At 36.4% G+C, this 23,723-nt stretch overlaps 1 protein-coding gene across 1 annotated transcript in view; it reads left to right on the top strand.

The window, feature by feature from the left end:
- BIRC6 (baculoviral IAP repeat containing 6) overlaps positions 1–23,723 on the top strand; it is a 192,058-nt gene that overhangs the window by 87,530 nt on the left and 80,805 nt on the right. Inside the window, 13 exon segments of the mRNA XM_050894500.1 lie at positions 3,796–3,929; positions 4,949–5,076; positions 7,250–7,812; positions 10,830–11,005; positions 11,571–11,667; positions 11,859–12,053; positions 13,940–14,140; positions 14,778–15,057; positions 17,318–17,574; positions 18,767–18,875; positions 19,403–19,527; positions 19,530–19,623; positions 22,668–23,448. Of these exon segments, the coding sequence (XP_050750457.1) occupies positions 3,796–3,929; positions 4,949–5,076; positions 7,250–7,812; positions 10,830–11,005; positions 11,571–11,667; positions 11,859–12,053; positions 13,940–14,140; positions 14,778–15,057; positions 17,318–17,574; positions 18,767–18,875; positions 19,403–19,527; positions 19,530–19,623; positions 22,668–23,448 (3,140 nt within the window).

Genomic DNA, 23,723 nt, shown 5'->3' with positions numbered 1-23,723 from the left:
CCATTTGATACATATGTTCACATTCAGCCATTCTGTTTTCCCCTGTCTTTCATTTAAAAAGAAGAAAGGAAACGAAAAGGCAAAAAAAAAGGGGGGGGGGCAGGGAAAGGGCAGTGCTTTTTCATACTGTTCCATCCATTCCAGATAAGGGTCTTGCCTTATTTGCATTTTACAAGTAGTCTCTTTGAACCCACTTCTGAACTATTGTACTCTGAAGATTACAGTTTTGGTCACAATTTCTTCAAGAGATCAATGAATTAGAATATCTTGTGATGAGAAATGAGGTGGTTCTAGACATCTCATCCTGATGTTACTTTCAAAGCTGTTTCTTAGTTACTTTTCCAAATCCCCAGATCTCTCCAGTAGTAATCAAGGCTTTTTAGTTGAGTTTTTTTCCCCCCACCCGAGTATAGGGCAGATTCTTTTTGGGAACTGTCCTATGTTGGGATTTAATAAGCAACCACTGTCTAGGGGAGGTCAGTTCATGATCAGAAAATCTTATTTCATTATGCCATTATGTGCTGATAAATGTCTTCAGAATGAGAGCTCAGGCTGTGTAACTTCTGTGCTTCAGAAGCTCTTATCTGAGGACTGCAAGATGTTGTTCAGGGATAAACCCAATACCCCCGCCATTTCTTTTCAGAACAATGACCTTAATTGGTTACAAGATCCAGGGACAAATTTTGCAAGGATGGTGTTTAAAATCAGTATTTGATGGGTGACATCTAGAACCATTTAATGCCGTGTAAAGGAACGTAGGTAGAAGCAAACCTACAATGATACCTGGCTAAGAAAAATTTCTCAGAGCTACAGTTGCTCTAAAGTAAACAGCTGTCATCTGTCAAATTGTTCTCATAGTGCATTTACTCATCTGTTCCCTTAGGAAGAACTATTCGTGCTCTCCTCACATGCCCTTTTGCTTATCTGTTATTGTTGTCACCAGAAATACTGTTTGAGAGCAGTGTTTTGAGCATAAACACTACCTGACAGAGCAGATAATGTAGATGCATCCAGAAATCTGAGTTAGAATGTCAAACAAAACATGTCAGACTACGAATATAATGTAGAAAAAAAGTAGGTTTTTATATGGCAGTGATATTTCCAGCTGTTAAATAGAAAATATAAAAATAAAATAACATAGGAAGTAACGAAGACGTTTTTATTCAGTTATGGCATCAACCCTATCATGGAACAGTAGAAAAACTACGGAGCCTTCTAATCCCGGAAGGAAATGAGTTGAGGGTTAGCATGTGGACTTGGCTACTGCTTGTCAAGAGGAGATGGGCCGGGACTGTCAATTCCGGGGAAGTTCTAACGTAACATCTGCTTGTATTAAGATGTAAAGTCTTCACAAATAGCCAGATTTAATTAAGCAGTTACAGTACAGACCTAACAAGTGAAGGTGAACACAGCAGGAAAAAGCTGGAGTTTTTTAAATAATGTTACCTTCAAAGAAACACCAAGTGAACAAATTAAACGAATTGAAGCTACACCCCAAATGTGCCCTGTTCAGAAAAATGCAAGCATACATATTCTAAAAGCTGTAGTTTCAATGGAGAGTTTGTTTTGTTTTGTTTTCTTTTTTAAAAAAGAAGAACATTGAATAGCAGTCTTGCTTGTCATGCTGATCATTATAGACTTTGTAGGTGATTCAAGGTCTCTGAAGAAAATGAAATACCTTCTGTCTATGAGGGTACCATTCAGGAATGCAGGAAAGCACAAAAGTATGTCCCTTTTTCAAATAAAAATATAAACATTTTGGGCACTTTGTACACTTACTTTAAAATTAATTTGGATACTCAGTACTTCTGGATGAACGCAAGTGACATCTAGCTCAAAACTGAAGTCATACACAAAGTTTGAATGATGCAGTTACATTGAAACAATGAAAAGTTACAGAAAATGAATAAATTCAGATTAACTTCTCATTTTGATTAGTTATGTCAGCCGCAGTTGAATGTAATTTTACTGATAGTGATTTGTCTTAAATTTCAAAATAGTTTATAAGTGGAACTTCTTTCAAAAAAACCCCCAAAAGGCAGTACAATAACAAGTCTAAGTATACATGCAAGAGCTATGAGCTTAACAAGTTAGTGTTCTTAGTGACCTGAGTGTCATTTTCATTTTTAACTTGTATCATGATACACTCAGAAACACCCCCCAAAACCAACCAACCAAAAAAAACCCCCAACAACAACCTACATACCTGGTTTTCTTAGAGGGAAAATCAGTGTATTGTATGTTTTACTTAAGTAAATGTTCAAGGGTGCAGATTCAGCAGGGGAAAATAAACTTGACCAGTACACCCAGACTGATGTTTCCAAGGCACATCCTGCAATGGAAGGCTTCTCTGTTGTTCTGAAATGTTCAGTTTTTCTTTCAGAGAACCTGTGAAATTGTGTGCTTACTTTTTCCAGACTTGTCCCCCACCCAGACAAGACCTAGCCTTTTCATCTTTTGCACTATCAAATGTAAACTAGAACAGGCTTATTGTCTTAAATACACTGGAACTGGAATGCTGTGGGATGCTTTCTTGCTTTTATTCAACTCCAGCTATTGCCATGCCATCGGTCATAGCCATACAGGCTTGTTCCACTACTAATGTTGGTAAATCAATGCAAAATAGTTTGTATAGCTGTACAAGAAACACTTTCAGCATTAGTTTTCTGCATTCATCTAAAGCAAGAAATCTGTTTATAGTTTGAGAATAAAATGGCATTTGATAAGGGGAAAACTTACTGTGAATTATCTTCTCCTTCCATCTTCCCCTAAGGATTTCTTCTTATAGCAAGTGTCTTTCGAATGCTATTTTTATTTCCTTGCTCTGAAAGCTTTTCAACTGAGATGGAAGCAGTCAGGGTTTAATTCTGTTTTTGACGGAGACATTTCCCTCCTGGTTGGGATCTTTAGTTTAACTTTCCTTAGTTTAAGGAAATTATTGTGAATGATGAAGACTCTGCTAAACAGAATGACTAGTAAGTAGTTTAGGATTTGGTTCTTTTAACGGCCTCCCTAATTAAGAATCTTATCTTGGGATGCGAAGGGTTGCCAGCCAAGCTCTTGTACCAGACCATCATTTCCTCTTCACTTAATCTTTTATATATGATGAGATAGTCTGAAAGAGATTGCATCTTCAGCATGTAATAACCTGTAACTTCATTTAGATAGGTGTAATATTATAAGAATACGTACTTTTATTTAGTACGTAGCTATGCTTTTTCAAGTTGTGTTTTGAATTGGTTCAATATACCACTACTGAATCAGTAAGACTTCACATTTAATAAAGCTCATTTGTTTGATCATTGAAGGGTGTATTCTAATTCTGGTCCTCAAAGTTCTTATCTGTTAAGCTCCCTACAGTTTTAGTGAATGATGGGAAGTCTGTGAACGTGCCAAGAACAAAAATATCTTGATTGTTTACAGGATAATAGAACATGTGGTCTCTGTCTGACAAACTAACAAATGCAGTTAAGCCTTATTAAAGTGTTGGACTAGCAAAGAGAAACAAATCAAAATGTCTGTACATATTGCTTCTACAAAATGAAGCTCTACTTTCAGGAATACTGCCTTAGCAAGCTTGGAACACTGATGGAACAGTTTGGGGGAGTTATATCTGTACTTAATGGAAAACTCTACACTCGAAATTGTAGTCCTGAGTAAGCAGCTTTCGGTAGCTGGTTTTGCTGAGAATATTTACACATCATGAAATAAGTATAAGGGATATGCAGTATAAATGTTTGATTTACGCTTAATGCTTAAGATTACAGATTTAATTTTTATGTCTTTATTTTCAAGCTGGTCCAAGCAGTGCCATTGGAGCTCAGGAAAGTACTGCCCAATTGTTGGTGTCAGATCCAAACCTCATTCATGTGTTAGTGAAATTTCTTTCCGGCACTAATCCTCATGGAACAAATCAACACAGTCCACAGGTAACTAGCAATTAAAATAAGAGAAAAACTCTTCTTAATAGGATTTCAATACACCTGACGTGAATATGTGTTATTCATAATGTATTATATCCTTGGCTTGTTTCTTTTTTTTGGTTATAGTCTTAGTTGATTCTGATAAGCAACCATAGGGAAGTTCATGTTGGTGATACGCTCTGAGTAGTGATCGTACATTTTTACAACTATCTGGAGACTTGCCACAGGGAGAGAATGCCATGCGATATGTCAGTGAATGTATTCCATGTTAGGATTCCTTAGTTGCATGCATGAAAAAAGTAATAAAGTTCCATTAGTTTCCTGAAATCTTGTTGGGTTGGGATAAAAATGCCAATGAAGATTAAGTTTAAATATCTAATAATTCCAGAATTTAAAATTATGCTTTTATTTTCTGCCTGTTTCTGAATTCATGTGGTGTCTACTGTTTCTCCTAATTTCAGCTAATTTTTTTTGCTTTTTGCAGTCTTTGAAACATCTGTGAATAGTGATTTAAAAAAACCCCAACTTGATTGTATGTAATATTTGACAGGAGTCTCAAAAACACTTAGTTTAGGAGACAGAAAACACCTGGTATTTCCAGCATTTTCCAGAAAATTTTCCAGAAAATACATAGTCTTTTCCAGAACTTAAACATTGCGCAGTGCCATTAATTTAAAGCACTTATATGTGTAGTTTGTGAAAAACCATTCAGATTAGCACAGAAATGTATTCTGTGTGAAGAGTAGTTTGCATTGCTGAAAAGATAAAGTCTCAAGCTGCAAAATTAGGCTTAGGTAAAGAACTGAATTATTTGCTTTTTGCTCATGGTTAGTAATAGAAAAAACACATAATATAAATTGATACAGAATAGTTCTCCTGTGAAAACCCTGTAAAATTTTTCAGAAAGCAAGTTAAGCTACATAATACTTTTCTGTTGTTAGAAGATGTTCTTGTTAGATACTACTTAATGTGCTCGAAGACATTTCAGTTTTATGTAAAACTTATTAAAATGCTTTTCCCTCTAGGTTGGGCCAACAGCGACGCAAGCTATGCAAGAATTTCTTACTCGATTACAAGTGCACCTTTCTTCAACTTGTCCTCAGATGTTCAGTGAATTTTTATTGAAATTAATACATATACTTTCAACAGAAAGGTAAACCTTAGCTGGTTTTTTTTTCCTTTCATGCCCTCTTTGTCTTTAAAATCTGTGCGACTGTGAATCACAACTAAGATGTGTATGTCCCGCCTTGTCATACTGTCAAGTTATATATGGATAGAGATCTTAGGTGTTGCTGCAGCACTACCAGCAGGATCTGGGCTGCTTCTGGCATGTGGAAGAGTGCAACTGGAATCCACACACAGCTGTCAGTGTGTGAGGGACAGTGAACAGAAGCACTAAACAGTTGTTTGGACTGATTTTATCTAGAGCTAAGATGTAGGCCTTGTTAAAGTAATCCCTAAAATAAGGGCACTGTTGATGAGCTTACCCATTAAAAAGAGAAAAAAGTATTCTGAGAGGCCTGAATTAATGAAAGATTCTAGAAATTATTTGTAGATTGTGAAAATAATATGGATGGCTTTTATAACATGGTAGAATGAAATATGAGATTGCATAATCCTATTTATGCAATATGCATATTTATTGCTTTGTCTTTTTTTTCTCTTCTCCTCACCTGACAGTGGAAAACCTCCTTTGCCCTACTCTCCTTCTGAGGCCTGTTGATGTCTTGTCTCCCCACTAGTGTAGAGAAGTGCCACTGGCCAGAGGAGAGATAAGAGCTTATGACTAGTGTTTTACAGCTCTGCTTCTTTAAGGCTAGGTCGATGGGCACAAGATTGTTGTGTATACAGCAGTAGACCAGAAATGTGGCAATTGTTTGGTCTGAGGTACATTAGGAATTATCATTTATTTCTGGTATTGATGTTCTGCTCATCCCCAGACAAAGGCTTTGTATAATGAGGGATGAGCTTCCTCAGTTTCTGGCTTCCCAGTAGGTGGCACTTTGGTGTTATCTATTCTTTAATCATACAGAAAACAGTTTCGGCCTTCTCTAAGAGATTTTACCTTAGTAACTTAAATTGGATGGGTGGTGTTTATCAGGTTACATTGATGATCAATCACTTATACAAGAAATGTCATAATACAATAAAATCATTAATTCACAATGAATCTTGGAATGCGTGTCTGCATGCCGTAATCTATTTGAAATGAGCTAATGAGATCACTGAAAGGATATTTTTTGAAATGTGTTAGACTTTTTTTGAGACAAACCAAAGGTGGGACTGAAATGTCATGAAATGGAAGCAAAGCACCAGAAAAGGGTTTAGATGGTTATTTCTAAAACCTCAGGTAATTATTGAAGTATACCATGTCTGATCAAAGCATAAGATTGATTGTGAAGAAAGGGAGTATTTTACTGTTAGAACTAATTAAATGCCAAATATTTTCTTCAGGGCTATTTCTAGAAACTGTTTTATTCTGTATTTAATTTTAAAAGTTATAGTAAGATTAATCAATATCAAAAGATACAGAGAAATATATAAAAAATCAGTATCTAAAACTTGAAGAATTAGCACCAGTTTTATTTTAAATATACTGATTCAAAAGGTTCATTTTGTAGTCCACCAGTATATGTGTAAAAGCAATTGGGAAAATAAACTTATCCCTAAAAGAGATCCTTCAATCAATCAACCTACAAGCACAAACCTGTGATAGTTCGAGTACCTTCTCATGGTCTTATGTATAGTTACTATTGAGATAGCTAAAACCTGACCATTCTTCTTACTGTCTCGGGGGGGGGGCGCGGACTATTGGAAGAAAAAGCCCATCATGATTTGCCGTTAGAAAACAATCCTAATGATATTCAAGTATTAGATGACTTCTTCCCATGAAATTTCCCTGCAAACATACAAAACTTTTCATGCACAACTGAACAGGACTGTGTTCCAAGCCTATACCTACAAAATTTAACTGAATGATTAAAAAAACCAGATGGATCCTAGACTTTTTCAAAAGAAACTTTAATCCTTAGCGGCACCAGGAAAGTGATAGCATGAGCAGGTTCTACAGGCTGTGTAATGACCAGTATATTAAAAAGTTATGAATGCTTGACTCATGTGAAAGATCAGATTATGCTTCAACATGCATTTCTGAAATTGGCTGGATTTTTATTTATTGAAAGTCTGGTGTACTTTTTGATTCTTAAAAATCAAGCAAAAAAAAACCCAAACCCAAACCACCAAACCTATTTAACTTGTTAATATTGAACAATGAAATATCTTTTTTTTCTTTCTTTTTTTTTTTTTTTTTTTTTTCTTTCTTTCAGAGGTGCTTTCCAGACGGGCCAGGGACCCTTGGATGCACAAGTGAAACTCTTGGAATTTACCCTGGAACAGAATTTTGAAGTTGTATCAGTTAGCACTATTTCTGCAGTAATTGAGTCTATAACCTTCCTTGTGCATCATTACATTACATGTTCGGACAAAGTGATGTCTCGCAGCGGCTCAGACAGCTCTGTGGGTGCTCGAGCGTGTTTTGGAGGGCTTTTTGCCAATATTATCCGTCCAGGTGATGCCAAAGCAGTTTGTGGAGAAATGACAAGGGATCAACTTATGTTTGATTTGTTAAAGCTGGTCAATATTTTAGTTCAACTGCCACTTTCTAGTAACCGAGAATATAGTGCCCGTGTTCCAGTAGCAAGCAGTACTACAGACAGTGTGTCTGATGAAGAAAAGGTTTCAGGAGGGAAAGATGGCAATGGAAGCAACCCTAATACACAAGGATCAACTGCATATGTGGCAGACTTGGTGTTAGCCAACCAACAAATTATGAGCCAGATTTTGTCTGCACTTGGCCAGTGTAACAGCAGCGCTATGGCAATGATTATTGGTAGGTATTTTGTAAATAAAATGGAAGATCTTTTGGAGTGGTGAAACACTTAAAACTTCTACAAACTCATAAATTGCATGTAGACATGAAAGAATGTGTCCCAGAAATGACAGGAATAAAGAGACTGGTAAGAAGTGAAAGGGGGGACAAGTATGTGAAAAAAAACTAACATGAGATGGGAGACAGTAATTAAAACCAAACAGGAATGTGTTTGCCATTTGAATTTGCTGAATCTCAGAATGGTCAATGTTGAAATGGACCTCTGGAGATTGTCTAGTCCAACCTAGGGTCAACTCAGAGCCTGCCTCAGAGAGCAGATTGCTCAGTACCTCGTCCAGTTGGGTTTTTAATTCCCCAAGGGTGGAAACTCCACAACTACCCTGGGCAACCTGTTACAATGTTCAATCATTCTTAAAGTAGGAAAGCCTTTTTCTTATGTTTAAATGGAATTTCCTGTATTTCAGTCTGTGCCCATTGCATGCCTCTATGCTTGGATTAGGATTAGTCTTCAGTTTGTACTATAGACACGTTACCTCAATTGTTCTCTATGTATTGCATTATTTTCCTTTTTTTTAATCGTTTCTGAAAAAGACAGATTACAATTGTGGCCCTTGCACAGAATACATAAACTTTTCTATTCCTCTGTTTTACCAGAAATCTCATTAACATCATGTTATGGGAGTTCCAGTCATATATTTGTGGGTGGGATCTTCCTGCTACAAACAAGTGAGGAAGCTGATGATACTTTGAACAGCAAAGTCCCTGTTTGTCAGACATGTGCCTAAGGTGCATTTTCTCAGAGAGACTATCTTTATGTGGCTTGCTTGTGAGCTGTGATGATAGCATAGAGTTTATTTGCACAAATTAAACCGCTGGCTGAAATACCATGAATGTTTCTGCATGAGCAAAACTGGAAAAACATTTTGCAGGAGGACAGGCAAAGAGCTTGCACTCCATTTCAGGTGTAATAGTTGTAAAATTTTGTTCTCTTTATAGTGATTCTCTTGTTTCGAAGAAAGTATCTCTGGCCTTTTCTGTGCTAGTCTCTTTTAAGCAGATGTGAAACTGCTAACCAATGCTATTACCAGAAAACAGTATACTTTTTGGATGAGAGCACGTGAATATTAGACCAGTGGTTCATTTTGGCATAAAAGCAATTGAGGAAAAAGTAGTAATCTCCAGTAGTCAAATTAAACAGCAGGCAGGATTTGACAAGCCTGGATTGCGCTGTTGGAACTTTCCTGAAATGAATTCCAGAACGTCTCCTCCTTTACTCTGGGTAGTTGGTGTCATATTGCAGATACGCTGTGAACACTGAAAGTGGTTTGTTCTGGGAATGATGGTTTGTTCTGTTTCTTTGGAGTGAAATTCAAATATTCTTCTCCTCAACTTTGATGTCTCTCTAAACCACCAATTTCTGTCCAGCAGTTGTTTTGCATTTTTAAAAAGGCAATTTGGAAAGATAGTGTTGTTTCAAAATGTTTTTCATTAAATTCAGGATATTGGGCCAGCTGATTCCTTCAGTGGATTGTTTCTCCAAAGGTCTTATAATATAGGTTATTGAAACTAATTTGTTTGTGTGTTTTGGGAAGGTGTAACACAGCTATTTGTGGTTTTATTTCCTTCATGAAAAACTGTATTAAGCGCTCTCCAGACAATCTCTATGAACAAAACATTTCTCCAAGACTGCAGCCAAGGTTATATATGATCCAAAAATATAGTAGTAAACATGTAATAGCTAGTGCAGCATGCTAGCTACCCAGGAAAGATAAACAAGAAGATGTCTGCAGATGTGTACTGATAAGTAGTGGCTCTGGTGTCAAAATTTATGCTAATAATGTTAATTTACTAGACCTGGTGAGCCAGCTGGTCAGGAACCAGGATGGCCTTGAGTAATTCACTTGTCACATGAAGTTAAAACATTTGTTGGATTTTCTTTTATGACTGTTTTGTCTATTTATTTCATTAGGTTTTTATGCTTTGTCATTGACAGACTATGAAAATCGTACAGTATTCCCCTCCTATTCTACCTTCTCCTCACCTCAGAGTCTTCACAGCAAACCCACCTTAGTTGGCTTCAGCTCCATCATTCATTCCATTTACTTTTCCATAACTTTTCTAGACTGCGCAGAGGCTGAGTCTTATGACTTTTCTTTCTCTGTCTCCATGCATCCAGTGCTTATCAATATTTTCTTGACAGCTTGAAAGTGATTAAAGTACTATAGCTGTCAATTCTCTTGCCAAAATGTTTCTCTAAGGCATGTTCCAAAGATCACTTGAACATGTTATTTTTTATTATTATTTGTTCGTATAACTCGAGTTTCTCTAAATGGAATGAGATTATTCCATTGATTTCCCCCCACTCAAATCTAAAAACCACTTTTAAAAGCTCTTCCAGATTGATGTCATATGCTTTGTAAGACAGTTCTATTTACAGAGGTCATCTCTTCCTTGGGAAGACTATTCTTTTGCTTCCATCCTCAATTTCAGCAATGTGTAATCAATATTGCTGACTATTGATATTCAGTAAATCCTCATGAATAAATCCTGAGCTGTAACACTGAGAAGAAGAATTCCAGGAGAGGTATTCCTGATAGAAATATGTATGTTAAATGTTTGGAGTTTTTTGGCTGCACAGGTGCACTTCTATTATTATCTGAAAAAAGTCTTAAATACTTGTTAGTTGCTTCTGGCTAGGAGTGATTCCAATCCTTGTAGTTCTTATTCTGCTTCCTTCACCAATTACACTCATTTTTATGGTCTTATCTAAAATAGGATTTAAATTCCCTGGCTTCCTGGGTCAGGTCTTCCTATTTATACTGTAAAGAAGGTAGCACATATCTGGGAACACTAATAGTAATTTATATGATCCTGAAAACTGGCCCATTTGTAGTTTGTAAAATCCATATAAGCATGTAACTGAAAAGAAATTTAAATGTCCTTGAGTTCTCTTATGTGCTGTAATGGTTTGTTAGGTCTCGGTTTCTGACCTTTGAACTGTTTCTGTTTTCACTAAGGTGCAAGTGGCTTGCATCTCACTAAACATGAAAACTTTCATGGTGGCTTAGATGCGATATCAGTTGGAGATGGGTTGTTCACTATCCTGACAACGCTTAGTAAAAAAGCAACAACGGTGCAAGTGATGCTTCAGCCAATTCTTACCTACATGGCCTGTGGGTACATGGGAAGGCAGGTAAGTTCCCTTAGGTCTGCTGTGCTTCAAGGGAATTAGTTGCTACTGTAACCTATAATAAGTTCAGAAAACTGAACTGGTGCTATGTAAAAGAAATGTTAACATTTTTCCAACCTCACTTCACTTTGGTGCTGAAGTTAGGAACGCTCCCTCTGTTGCCCATGGTAGATGGAGAGAGAGAGTGTTTCTGTAAGGACATTTTGACATTCCCGTAAATGTTCCTGGCTAAAGGCTTGAAGATGGATTGAATATTTTATTGTGTACAGGTGGGAAACACGTTTATTGTGTTCATATTAGTGAGTATTTTAAATGCTCAATATTCTTATTTTCAGCTGCTTACCCCGGTAGTTTGATCTTTTCCTTACCACAAAGACTTCTCCTACATAAGGAGTGAACCATGTGAAACATGATATTGCTATTTTGTGGCAGAGAGGTCAACTGTGGTGGTATTTCCTCTCTGGGATTTTTGCCTACTTTTAGTAGGGGAGGCTAAGAGCAGTCGTGCATATCTCTGTCATATTAATTTTGTATGAAACCGTGTATTTCTTAACTGTTTTTCTTCTAGGGTTCTCTCGCCACTTGTCAGTTGTCTGAGCCACTGCTCTGGTTCATTTTACGAGTGTTGGATACAAGTGAGGCACTGAAGGCTTTCCATGATATGGGTAAGAATGTCTTTTCTTTAGCTGCATCAAGTAGAAGATTTATTGTAGATTTTTTTGGCACTTGAAGAAGTAATACAGATATAAGTCTGGAGGAGCAAATTTACTGAATAGGCCTTTGCTTGTTTAGAATCTATTGCATACTTCTCAACAGTGTTGGGTTTTTTCCCCTCCTCTGCCCACATTATACACAGGTGGTGTTCAGCTTATTTGTAACAACATGGTAACGAGCACAAGAGCTATTGTTAACACAGCAAGAAGTATGGTTTCAACTATTATGAAATTTCTTGATTCTGGTCCCACCAAAGCAACAGATAGCAGTTTGAAAGCTAGAGTGCTAGCTTCTGAGCCTGATAACGCAGAAGGAATTCACAATTTTGCACCTTTGGGTAAGTATACTTCTCTTACATTAATATCCACTGGTCATTTGAATCTTTATCACGTTCTTAACAAAAAGTATTGTGATAGTGTCAAATGTTGCAATACTATTAAATCTTCTAAACAGAAGCGTTGCTGGTGTTTCAAGAAGGTGTTGGGGGAGGAGGTTAGCCCCTCCTCCACAGGTAATAAGACCTTGTGCGAATAGAGGAAAGAAGGAAAGGGAGTGATCTGCATCTGATGTAGTCATGCATCAAGGTGGGCCCCTTCCTCCTCCCCTAGGTCAGGGGATACCCAGTTCCAGCCCACCATCTGCCATAGACACACTAAGACTCATTGACTTCACTGAAGGCACATCAGGTTTGATGGAGCTGTTACAGAAGCATAGCAAAGTCGGATGACACAGAATGAGCCCAAGCTGGGTCAAGCAGAGCAGTAGAAGCTGGAGCGTAGGGCTTATATTGCTGGTGCTGCTCTCACACCTGCACTTAATTGCTCCAATGTTGCCTGCATGAACGTTTGTTAGAATTGCAATGCTGTTTTGGTATCAATGCAGTGGCTGCCAGTTAACTAAAATGCATGTGTTTTAAGATGTAGATGTACTCTAACATCTTATAAAGGCTCTTTTTCACTGCTGGTGTCTTAATGTTTTCTGTTGCTGCCCACTAGCCTAGCAAAGCCCATGAATGTATTCATGCAGTGTGTCTCACTGTCAAGAGGGGAGAAAGAAAGGATTATTTTTAGAATTTCTGGAAAAATTGTCAGATGAGAAATCCATTCAGTCCTGTCATTCAATTTAAGAGTGTCAAAAATAATGAAATTTAAAAAAAAGAAAGAGGCTTATTTGTCAGAACAGGGTGCTATTAGAAGTCTTCTACCTTGCTCTTCACAAATTCCTAAAAGGTAAATTTAAGAATCCTGCAAATGTTGGTACTTGGTTACTTTAAGTAGTAAAAATCCTAAGCATATATGGTGGTGGGTTCTTGCATGCGTTATCTCCCAACTTGCAAAGTGCTGCAGTTCTTGATGTTCTGCTATGAGTGCATCTATCTTAATATTTTACTTTGTCAGGAGTGTGCTTTTGAAATTAACTTCCTGGTTGTCCTCACTTACTACACTCTGATTCTCATCATGTAGTGTTCTGTGAGAGACAAACTCTGTTCATGTGGGATGAAAGTCTATCAAAATGTGTCCAGGAATTCACCTCCAGCTTCTACTAGGCATTCAGTCATGGGGCCAAGCTAGAGCTACTTTAAAGTGAAACACCCCAAGTACCTGTAGTTTGAACAGCACAAATCTGGTCTTGTTGTGCCATACTACTTGTTAAAGAAGACATAGCCGAGATCGTCCTACTTCATTCTTAACTCATGCTAAGATTAGCAAAATAAGCAGCTGCTGTGGTCAGTTTTTTTTTATTCTGGTGTCTTTTTTAGAAAAAGGTTTTCATGTGAAACAAACCTTTTTAAAGAAAAAGGTTTGCAGACTTTAGTTATAAAGTCATATATGTTACCATTGTAATACTTAAACCTTTAAAGCCTTCATTATGTTAACTACGAATTAACTGAGGTCAAGTTCTAAGCATACTGTTCAACCTGCACCTTTTTGGTTGGTTTGTTTTTGTTATGAACTCTTGATAGAAAGTTTAGGATTTTGGTAGCAAGTGTCCCTTAGCAAATTTTCAAGCATGTGCATGTGGATATGTAAACAGCCTATGTAAAACAGTCTAAGAGTAAAAGAAAAATATCTTAGCAGTTGTCATTATTACACATGGGATGCTATCAATAAACTGAAACAGGTGAGAGAGAAAAAAAAGTGGTTTCCACAGTTCAGGTTGTAAATTAATCTGGGTTTTATTAATAAACATTAATAATCAATGTCAATGGTGCTGTTTTTGAAGGTTCAATCACCTCAAGCAGTCCCACTGCCCAGCCTGCTGAAGTGCTGTTGCAGGCTACTCCTCCCCACAGACGAGCTCGATCTGCTGCATGGTCATACATATTTTTACCGGAGGAAGCTTGGTGTGACCTCACGATTCACCTTCCTGCGGCCGTGCTGCTTAAGGAGATCCACATCCAGCCTCACCTGGCCTCTCTGGCGAGTAAGTAGATTCACTGACATTAATGCCAGTTTGAAAATTTGAAGGGTAGAATTTAGAAATGACACAAAGAGTATAATCAGAGGAACTAAAGCTGACAGGTTGTTTGAAGAATGCCTGTAAAATAAATTGAAAAGCTTGCTAATTCTCTTTTCCTTGAGAATGGAAGGCCCTGCCTCTGCTTGGTATCTTCTAGCTTAGTACATGTCTTGTGGCATTAATGTTAAATATGCCAAAAAACCTTGTCAAACTTCTCAAAACTTTCACTATTGAGAATGCAATATTCGTCAGGGGTCTTCAGGCAAAATGGTTTTGTGTGCTAGTTGGAATAAGGCATGAGATTTTCAGCTCGTATTGTTGTAGCCCTGCTAGGGAAACGTGGCATTTACACTGACAGGACTTTTCTTCATCTTAAGTCTTTGAAATAAACTGTACACACCATGTATCAAAATGCTTATGCGTTTTAACATGTACTATCACACAGGTCAGATACTCCAGCTGCAGTTCTGTAGTAGTGTTTGCCTAAGATCATTTCAATCATCTTGTTCTGTATCTTTAACAGGGATACATGTTTAACACTTAAAATTCAAACCAGTACAGATTCTTAAATAGTATTAAAACTTCTTATCTTACTCTGTAGCTTGCCCTTCATCAGTATCTGTTGAAATAAGCGCAGATGGTGTCAATATGTTGCCTTTGTCAACTCCTGTTATCACAAGCGGTCTCACCTATATAAAAATTCAGCTAGTAAAAGCTGAAGTTGCCTCAGCTGTCTGCCTTCGTCTCCATCGTCCTCGGGATGCCAGTACACTAGGCCTCTCTCAGATCAAACTGTTAGGCCTCACGGCCTTCGGAAACACCTCGTCTGCAACTGTCAATAATCCATTCCTTCCCTCTGAGGATCAGGTCTCTAAAACAAGGTAAGCTTCTAGTATCAATGGACAGAGGCATGTTTGTGCCAGTTCATGGTTTGGGGTTTTTTTTATCAAGTTTTCTGCTCTGAGTCTTTCTGCTCTGCTGTCTTTCAGTAGCAAACTGTATTCATGAGTAACTGTTTTTGTAGTTGAATTTTAACATTTACAGAATCTGTTTCAAATATCTTAGAAAACTTGATTGATTTTTTTTTTTTTTTTTAACAGAAGGCAAATACAAGCAGTATTTCTCACTTTTTTGGTAGTATGCTTAATCTGCATATGTAAAAGGACATGTTTCATCTCTGCAATGGTGAAAGAATACAAAGCACAGGAAAGCATTTAGAGTTGCATTCTGTGTTTTTAATGGGTAGGCAGTTGTCAAAAAAACTGAAGTAGCAACATATTTCTTATCCCTACTGAAGTCAACGGAGTTACGTAAGTATTGGAGCAGGAATAGAAATAGGACAATGGGATGTTTTGTGGAAGTCGTATCTAATATTGTTGTTTGCAAACATTTGAGAAATAGGAACTGAATGTTGTTATGATTCTGGCGTATCAGCAAGATTTCTTTTCAAAAGCTTTTGTTTGATTAGGTGGCATCTTGAGTTTCTCACTCATTTTTAAAATAAACAAATAAACTCTTGAGGATTTAAAAAAAAAATGTGTTAAAGTTTTCCAACTCTGAATTTAATGGGTGAATTTTTGAGATTTCCTGGTTCTGAAATTTAGCTTACTAAATTGTAAAATTTCATTAATTTGAAATATTTCATCTTTGAACCTTAATGTTTATGAATTTGAAAAGAGACCATGGGAAAGTTTTAAAAACCTTTCTTCTTTTGCTGGGAAAAATTTTGAGAGAGTAAGTAAATTTAGAGAACATGAATACTGTCCAGTGTATATTTGATAAAAGCTGTATAACTGAAATTGGTCCTTGGTCTTGAATAGCAGTGAAGCAAATCTTCATAGCCAAATTATACTATGGCTATATTTGTACTTCAGAAAAGGTTATCTTAAAGTCACACGAAAATAATCAGTATCTAAAGGAAGAAGGTGAGCGTGCACTCCTCATGTCTTGAAATGTTTTCTTGTGGCTTTCAGCTTAGTTTTATAAGTATCTCAAAAAAGTAATGGTAGTAATATGATAGATATGTTCAATAAACTTGGGTATAATTTTGTTTTAGACATAGCAGAAAACTTGCTCTTTCCTAAAATGATAAATATTTAAGAGTAAATTATTCCTAAAATAAATTGTAAACTTCATTTAAGATCTGTATGCAAGTTTGCCCTTTTTTTGAACTGTGGGAGATACGGTTAGCTGTGAAAACAAGTTAACCTGTTAGTTTATAACTTGTCAGTGAAATGATACCATTTATTTCACATGCAACTTAGATTGCCATCTCATTCATAATACTAGTTTAAACAGCATTGTAGTATATTTTTATAAATAAAGTCTAGTTAATGTGTTTCCAGATTGATTCAATTACAATAGGTTTACTTTTTGAGATTTATTAAAAGGAATACTGAACGATATAGTTAAAGAATAAGAGAGACATGGGGGAAATGCAGTGGCTAACATTTTTTTATTTCTGCACTTTTTCTGTGTGCTTTTTAAATCAGGTTCACTGTAATTTATTGTGGATGTGTATGACACTAGAATTTTGTAATATCAGGGAAGCTGTGCAGGTGTATAATTTTAATGCCAACCACTATTGCAGAATCTTGACCTTAAATATGAATAAATCCAATGGTGCCTAAGTGAGGCAGTGTGCTGTTTCATGATTCACATTTATGTTTTGGCCAGCTCCTTTTTAATGTAAAAACAAACAAACAAAAAAAACCCAACAAAACAAAAAAAAACAACAACAAAACCCCCCCACATCCTCCCCCCTACCTTCGCCCTACCTTCCCCTATATAAACGCCTTCCCCTCCACCTTCTCCCCAGTAGGTTGGCCCTATTGGAGGAAATATGTATGTGAATCAAGAAATCTTGAGAACTTTAGTAATAAAACTTGCAGGCTCTTAACTCTTCCTACCCACAAACCCTGCCTTTCTTATAACCTTAAACCAATGATTACAACAGCATTATTACATTGTGGTTTTACATTCAGTAATTTTAATTTGCTTTTCTCAGATGATGTCTGATCACGTCACAACAGTTTTCTGCAGTACATGTCCTAGAATCTAATGCAGATAGTTATGTTATAGATGAAAAATAAAATAATAAGAAAATGATACATTAGCTCATTTTTATGTTTTCCTTTTCAGTATTGGATGGTTAAGATTATTACACCACTGCCTCACTCACATAAGTGATTTAGAAGGAATGATGGCTAGTGCTGCAGCACCCACTGCTAATCTGTTGCAGACATGTGCTGCTTTACTAATGTCACCTTACTGTGGTATGCATTCTCCAAACATTGAGGCTGTGCTTGTAAAAATTGGGCTTCAGTCCACCAGAATAGGCCTAAAATTGATTGACATTCTTCTAAGAAACTGCTCAGCATCAGGGAGCGATCCTGCAGGTGAGTGCAATGTTTTTCTTTTCAGTTGTTGCTTGAAAACATTGCTTGTGTAAATGTACAAATATACTATATTTGCATGTTACTTTGTGATTCTGAATTTGGGTTGCCAGAACTTGCCATTGTGCTTTGTTATGCTTCTAAGTATCACAGTTTTTGGATGTGGGCAGTTCTACAACAGTAAAGCAGTGCAAGTAGGGTGATTTCGATTTTTATGTAGAATAGATAAGTAGGTGAATGTTTTGAAGACACAAGAGTAGGACGTGCAATATGTCGTGTGTCTTACTATAGATAGTATGTCTAGATGTTTCAAAATAAAGAGCATCCATGAGTAGTGTTAAGGAAAACAAATGCAGCAATATTTGGGCAGTAATAGTCTGTAGGACAGTATAAATTCTGAATAGCACTAAGTGTTGAAAATATTTACAGGTGAAGGTACATAATCAAGACACTTGAACAACTAATCTATGTCCCACAGCAAATTTTGCAGTAGCTCTTTTGTTAATGCACTCGGTTTTTTGTATTTATGATTCCTTACCACTTTGCTTTGCTGTTTTGTGGCTTTTAAATGAAAGAAAACTGAAGTCATATTTTTCCTGTTTTGAAGTTGCTGATAAACAGAAAACACTCTTTTGAAAATGGCTTCCATGACTTATTTTGCCATGAGTTAATGTTTCAATGTAGCCTAGTTTCTTTTGCTGGAATGCTGTTAGATAAGAGAGTAGTTTCCTACAGGGCAGGAGATGAACACAGTGAGGAGATGAATAGGAAATAATCTGAGGAAATCTTCAGCCTTAGTCCTATTGATGGAAATTGGAGTTACAATAAGCTTCCATTTTGAAATAAATGTTTGCTTCTGTGAAGCATGAGGTTTGACAGCTCTGTTAGAATTAGTCATGTGTTTTTGGAATATGTTGAAGAAAATCCTGCTAGTTAAACCTTTAAGTCCTGTATCTGATGAATATTGCAATGATTTTTCATTTCATAGTAAGGCTGAACATTGCATTGAACGTACAAAATGTGCAGTTTCAAAATAGTGGTGTGTATAAGAATTGCATCCTTATGTTAATGGCAAAACTCAATTCAATGTTAATATTGCAATTCTATAATAATTTCATTAGTACTTTGAAAAAATACATATGTAAGTACTTCTATTATTTCCCCTCCCCCCCCTTCTTTTTTTGAATGCGGCAAGATCTGAATAGCCCTTTACTGTTTGGAAGATTAAATGGTCTCTCTTCTGACTCCACAATAGACATTCTTTATCAGCTTGGAACAACTCAAGACCCTGGAACAAAAGATAGGTAATGTTATTTGGATTGTCATGTGGAAGTGTATACAAAAATAATCTGCTAAATAGTGGCTTGATATTACTGCACAGAACCAGACTTTTTGAAATCTGATTGTTATGAGATAGCGTGAAATTGCAGAAATCTGAAGCTTTCCAGCTTTCCCTCCTAGTTCGTGTCCTTTGCAGAGAATGCTGTCCCTCTTTTTTTGCTCTTATAAATGTGATAAAACTTTTGTTGTTCAACTGACTTTTCTCTCAAATACTCAGAACTCAAATACCTGCTATGTTTTCTTTCTCTGTAGAAAGAAAGCTGACATTTGGCTGTCCGAGATAAGTGTTTTTAATTAAGTTTTTCCCCTGTTAGTGGTCTAAGTCTTGAGAAAAAACAGTTTGAGCTCACTCTTGAACTTTGCTTCAAAGGAAGAGATAACTATGTAAATCAGACTACAAAAAGATAGCAAGCTAATTTGTTTTCAAGCTAATTTGTTTTTGAGTGTTTCTTTGACCCTTTATAATGTACTACATCATCTTGCCTTCCAGAATTCAAGCATTGCTGAAATGGGTCAGCGATTCCGCAAGAGTTGCAGCTATGAAAAAAAGTGGCCGGGTCAGCTACATTTGTCCAAATAGCTCAACAAGAGAGTATGGTCTTTTGATGCCATCTCCTTCCATTTGCATTGCGTAGCAGCAATTTTGTGGCATAGTTATGAATTGCTTGTTGAATATGATTTACCAGCATTGCTGGACAGAGAGCTCTTTGAGTAAGTAAAGTTTTGCACCACATACTTTTTGTAACTGGATTATTTTGTTCACTGAAATGATACAACTTGAAGTGTGCTCATTGTGAAATGGTGGTGGAAATGGTCATCCCTGCAGCTAAATGATAGAGCGAATACTTAAAGATATCTAAACGGGTAGTTTTGTAGTTCTAAACACAAAACTGCACTTAATATATTCCAGGTATAATTGTGTTTAAAAACAAAAATCTGAAACAAAACAGCACATCTGTGTATATACTTCCACATATGTGAAAGATAAACTGTTGCATGTTTTTGTTTGTGTTTTAATGGATAACTCTGGGCTGTTCTTGTTGAAATTGAGTGTTTGCAGTAGTTTTCACAGTACCTATAAATCATGATCTTCATTAGTATCCTGTTATATAAGCATTATTTTATTACTCATGGTATCCAATATCTATAACTGATAGCTAAGAGCTAGGGGAGGGGGGGACTGTTTTTTTGGAGTCGCCACTTTTGTTCCGGCCAGTCTGATTTGAAGGAAACAAAGTGTAAAATCTTGAGTGAATCTTGAACTATGGATTTGCTGCATGTTGCTGGATTCTAAAGAAAAGTTCACCCTAAACACCACATGTATACTTTTAGTGACTCCAGATTGAAAATGTATGACCTAACATTCCTAATTTATGTTGCTTAACTATCTCTTCTGTTTAAACAAAACAAAAAAGAGAAGCCACATAGCTTTGTTTCATGCGTATTATAGAAATATAGCTGTTAAATTCCTGTATCTAGTAAAGCGTCTTTCATTTGTACCATTGAATACAATTCCAGTTAATGAAAGGAACTTTGATAGCACATAATTTTTTTGTTGCCCTTAGGAAACTTTCATATTTTTCTACTACTTTCGTGTTTCCTTTAGGCACAGTCAAATATTCAAACACTGGGAAATGTATAAGTTACGGTTATTGGTACAAGCATGTGGAGCTCTTGTATATGTGCAACATGATGGTCTTTAGATACATGACTACAAGCTAGACCTTTTCCAAGGACACTTCAGTGATACTGTCATATAAATAATTGTTAATTCAAAATGAGCTTGTTCATTTTGAGAATCAATTTAACAATTTTAAATTGCAGGTCAATTAGTCCTTTCAGCAATACATTTTAACAGAAATACATTTTCAGGATACATTTTAACAATTTGAACATTTGAAAAGAAAGAACTCTAATAAAAATAGACTTCCTAAAATGGATAGCCCATGTAGATTTATACTAATATAAAAGTGGTTTTTACAAGTGAATTCCTGTCTTTTGGAGGAGAGTATGTTGTTTTCATCACAGGACGAAATGAAGGAATACTAATAAAACTGTTGTACCTAGTTTGAGTATGCATATTGCAATATAGCCCTGTTCCTCTACCTCCTGCCAAATAAAACTATAATTCATATCAGCCAGCATCTGGAGCAAATTATAAAATACATTTTTAATAAATATAGAAGAATTGTTGTCAGACTTATATGGGTAAATAATTTTTCTAGTAAAAATAACTTCTCATGTATTCTTAATCCTCTTTGATATTTTAACTTTCGAAATATTTTCATTGATTCTAGCTATAACTCCTAATTTCTCCTTCATGTGATACTTCACTTTTTTTCTTGGATATATTTTTCCCATCATCCTTATTTTCCATTTCAATATTTCTGCTTTGGCCAATGGATACTAATTTATTCCTTAGTTATTTTTTAATATCTAGTTGGAAAAGAATCTTATTTTTCATAGAGCATGAACTTACCCAGAAGATTTTGGTGGAAGGATTGTGTGAATATATAGTTGGAGAAGAGTTTAAGTGTACCTTTATTATATGTGGACTTTGGAAAATTGTGGCTGTCTTTCCAAAGTTATGGGTCATTTGGTCACTGAGATGACTTTTTAATGTTTTATCTTGGAGAGGGTTTTTTATGAGCCATTCACTAGACTGGTGATAAAGCTAACTTTTTGTTAGACCTATGTTCTGTTCTAGTCTCTTAGAGTCCCTTAGACTAAACATAGACCAACACTTCCATCCAGAAGAGGAAAAAACAATCCTTGTCTTCAAATGGGAATGTGATGTATGATGATACATCCAAACTTATTTAAAAACCTAACATTGAAGTGGCACGAAGTGTGCATTCACTTCTGTATGTGAAGGTTAAGATAATGTAATTTATGTGTGGTGTCAAGGTACTGTGAATGCAGTTCAGAAAACTGTGGGGTTTTTTTAGAAATACTTCACCTACTCTGAACAAGTCTGTATGAAGAAATGATGTTTTCACTATTTTACAAATACCGCTTCTGAAATTTTAAGCTGAATAATAAGAGCTAAATTAGCTTTTGCATTCATATGCCTTGGATTAGCATTCAAGCAGATAGTATTTGGATGGAAGGGAGTTCAAAGGTAGGTGGGAGTTCAGTATCTCTGAGGAATAATTCTGTCGTTAACTTGCATCCTAAGTTCAGGTTGAGTAAGGATAGCGAGGGTAACATCATTCAACCAAGATTGTTGCTGCTTTCATTTTTTTGCGACATCTTTAGGTAGAACTCTAATAAAGCAAATTTTAAAAATTTTGGAAACATGTTAAAATACTTTCAGTTCTTACAAAGGATTAAGAGACCTTTATGTAAATGAGTGTGTGTGTGCGTGTGTGTGTGTGGTCCTAGTAGCTGCAGCTTGGAGAGTTGAAAGCACAAAGAGGTTGCAGTTGGCTCAAAAATGCATAAATTATGTGACAACTGTCAAAAGAGTGAAATCCTGTCTTTCATGTGCAGCATGCCAGACAAGTCAGCTTATACCTATTTTAAATACAGTATGATGAAAGAAATATAAACATACAGTTGAGGAATGCCTGTTGGGTGATGAATGTCCTGCTGATACTGTGATCCAAAAGAGGCTTTCAAGCTCAGCACAGTGTGTTTTACAACAGCTTCTACAATAGTTAATCGTAAATGTGGAAAGATGTTTCACGAACCAATGAAGAAAAGGGAATATGAGTGGCAAACTATGTGTTGACATGCTTTTCTGTCTTCTACAGGTCACTGTTTAACTGGTCCATGTCTCTTCCCTGCAACATGGTTTTGAAGAAAGCTGTTGATAGTTTGCTTTGCTCAATGTGCCACATCCACCCAAATTATTTTTCCTTGCTCATGGGATGGATGGGTATCACTCCTCCTCCAATGCAGTGTCAACACAGACTGTCCATGACTGATGACAGCAAAAAGCAGGACCTTAGTTCATCTTTAACAGATGACTCTAAAAACGCACAAGCCCCTCTTGCACTAACAGAGTCTCACCTGGCTACTCTTGCTGCCTCATCTCAGTCTCCTGAAGCTATCAAGCAATTATTGGACTCAGGTTTGCCTTCACTGCTTGTAAGAAGTCTTGCTAGTTTTTGTTTTAACCATACTTCTAGCTCTGACTGCACTGCACAATCAATGGATATCACCCAGGACAGGCTCAGGAGGCATCATGTTCCACAGCACTTTAATAAAATGCCTATTACGGCAGACCTGGTTGCTCCTGTTCTCAGGTTTTTGACAGAAGTTGGCAACAGCCACATGATGAAGGATTGGTTGGGTGGCTCTGAAGTCAATCCATTGTGGACAGCACTTTTATTTCTGTTGTGCCATTCTGGTGCTACTTCTGGAGGACACAATGTGACGGCACAACAGACCAGTGCAAGATCTAGCTTGCTTTCTTCAACTGTAACAACAGGGTTGACCACTCAGCAGAGGACAGCAATTGAAAATGCAACAGTTGCTTTCTTCTTACAGTGCATCTCTTGCCATCCTAATAACCAGAGACTTATGGCACAGGTGAGAGAGAGAGAAAAAAAAAAAGTTTTAATTTCTTTATTGATAACTACAGCCAACTTTCAAAACTATTTACTTTTTTAATCTTTCTTTAAAGTAACTTTTTTTTGTAAACTCTCATTGACTGGAAAAGTTTGTATTAAAATTGTTAGCTTGTTGGTCTGACTCTGAAAAGTATAAAAATGTTTTGGCATGACTGTCCATTCCTGTGTATAGATTTGTATTCCTCTTAGTTTAGAGGAATAAACTTTAGACCAAAATCCAAAATACTATATTTA

Source organism: Gymnogyps californianus, chromosome 3, assembly GCF_018139145.2.
Source record: "Gymnogyps californianus isolate 813 chromosome 3, ASM1813914v2, whole genome shotgun sequence".
In the NCBI taxonomy this organism is placed as follows: domain Eukaryota; kingdom Metazoa; phylum Chordata; class Aves; order Accipitriformes; family Cathartidae; genus Gymnogyps; species Gymnogyps californianus.
The sequence above is the reverse complement of the archived record's forward strand: the minus strand, read 5'-3'. Positions and strand labels throughout refer to the sequence as shown.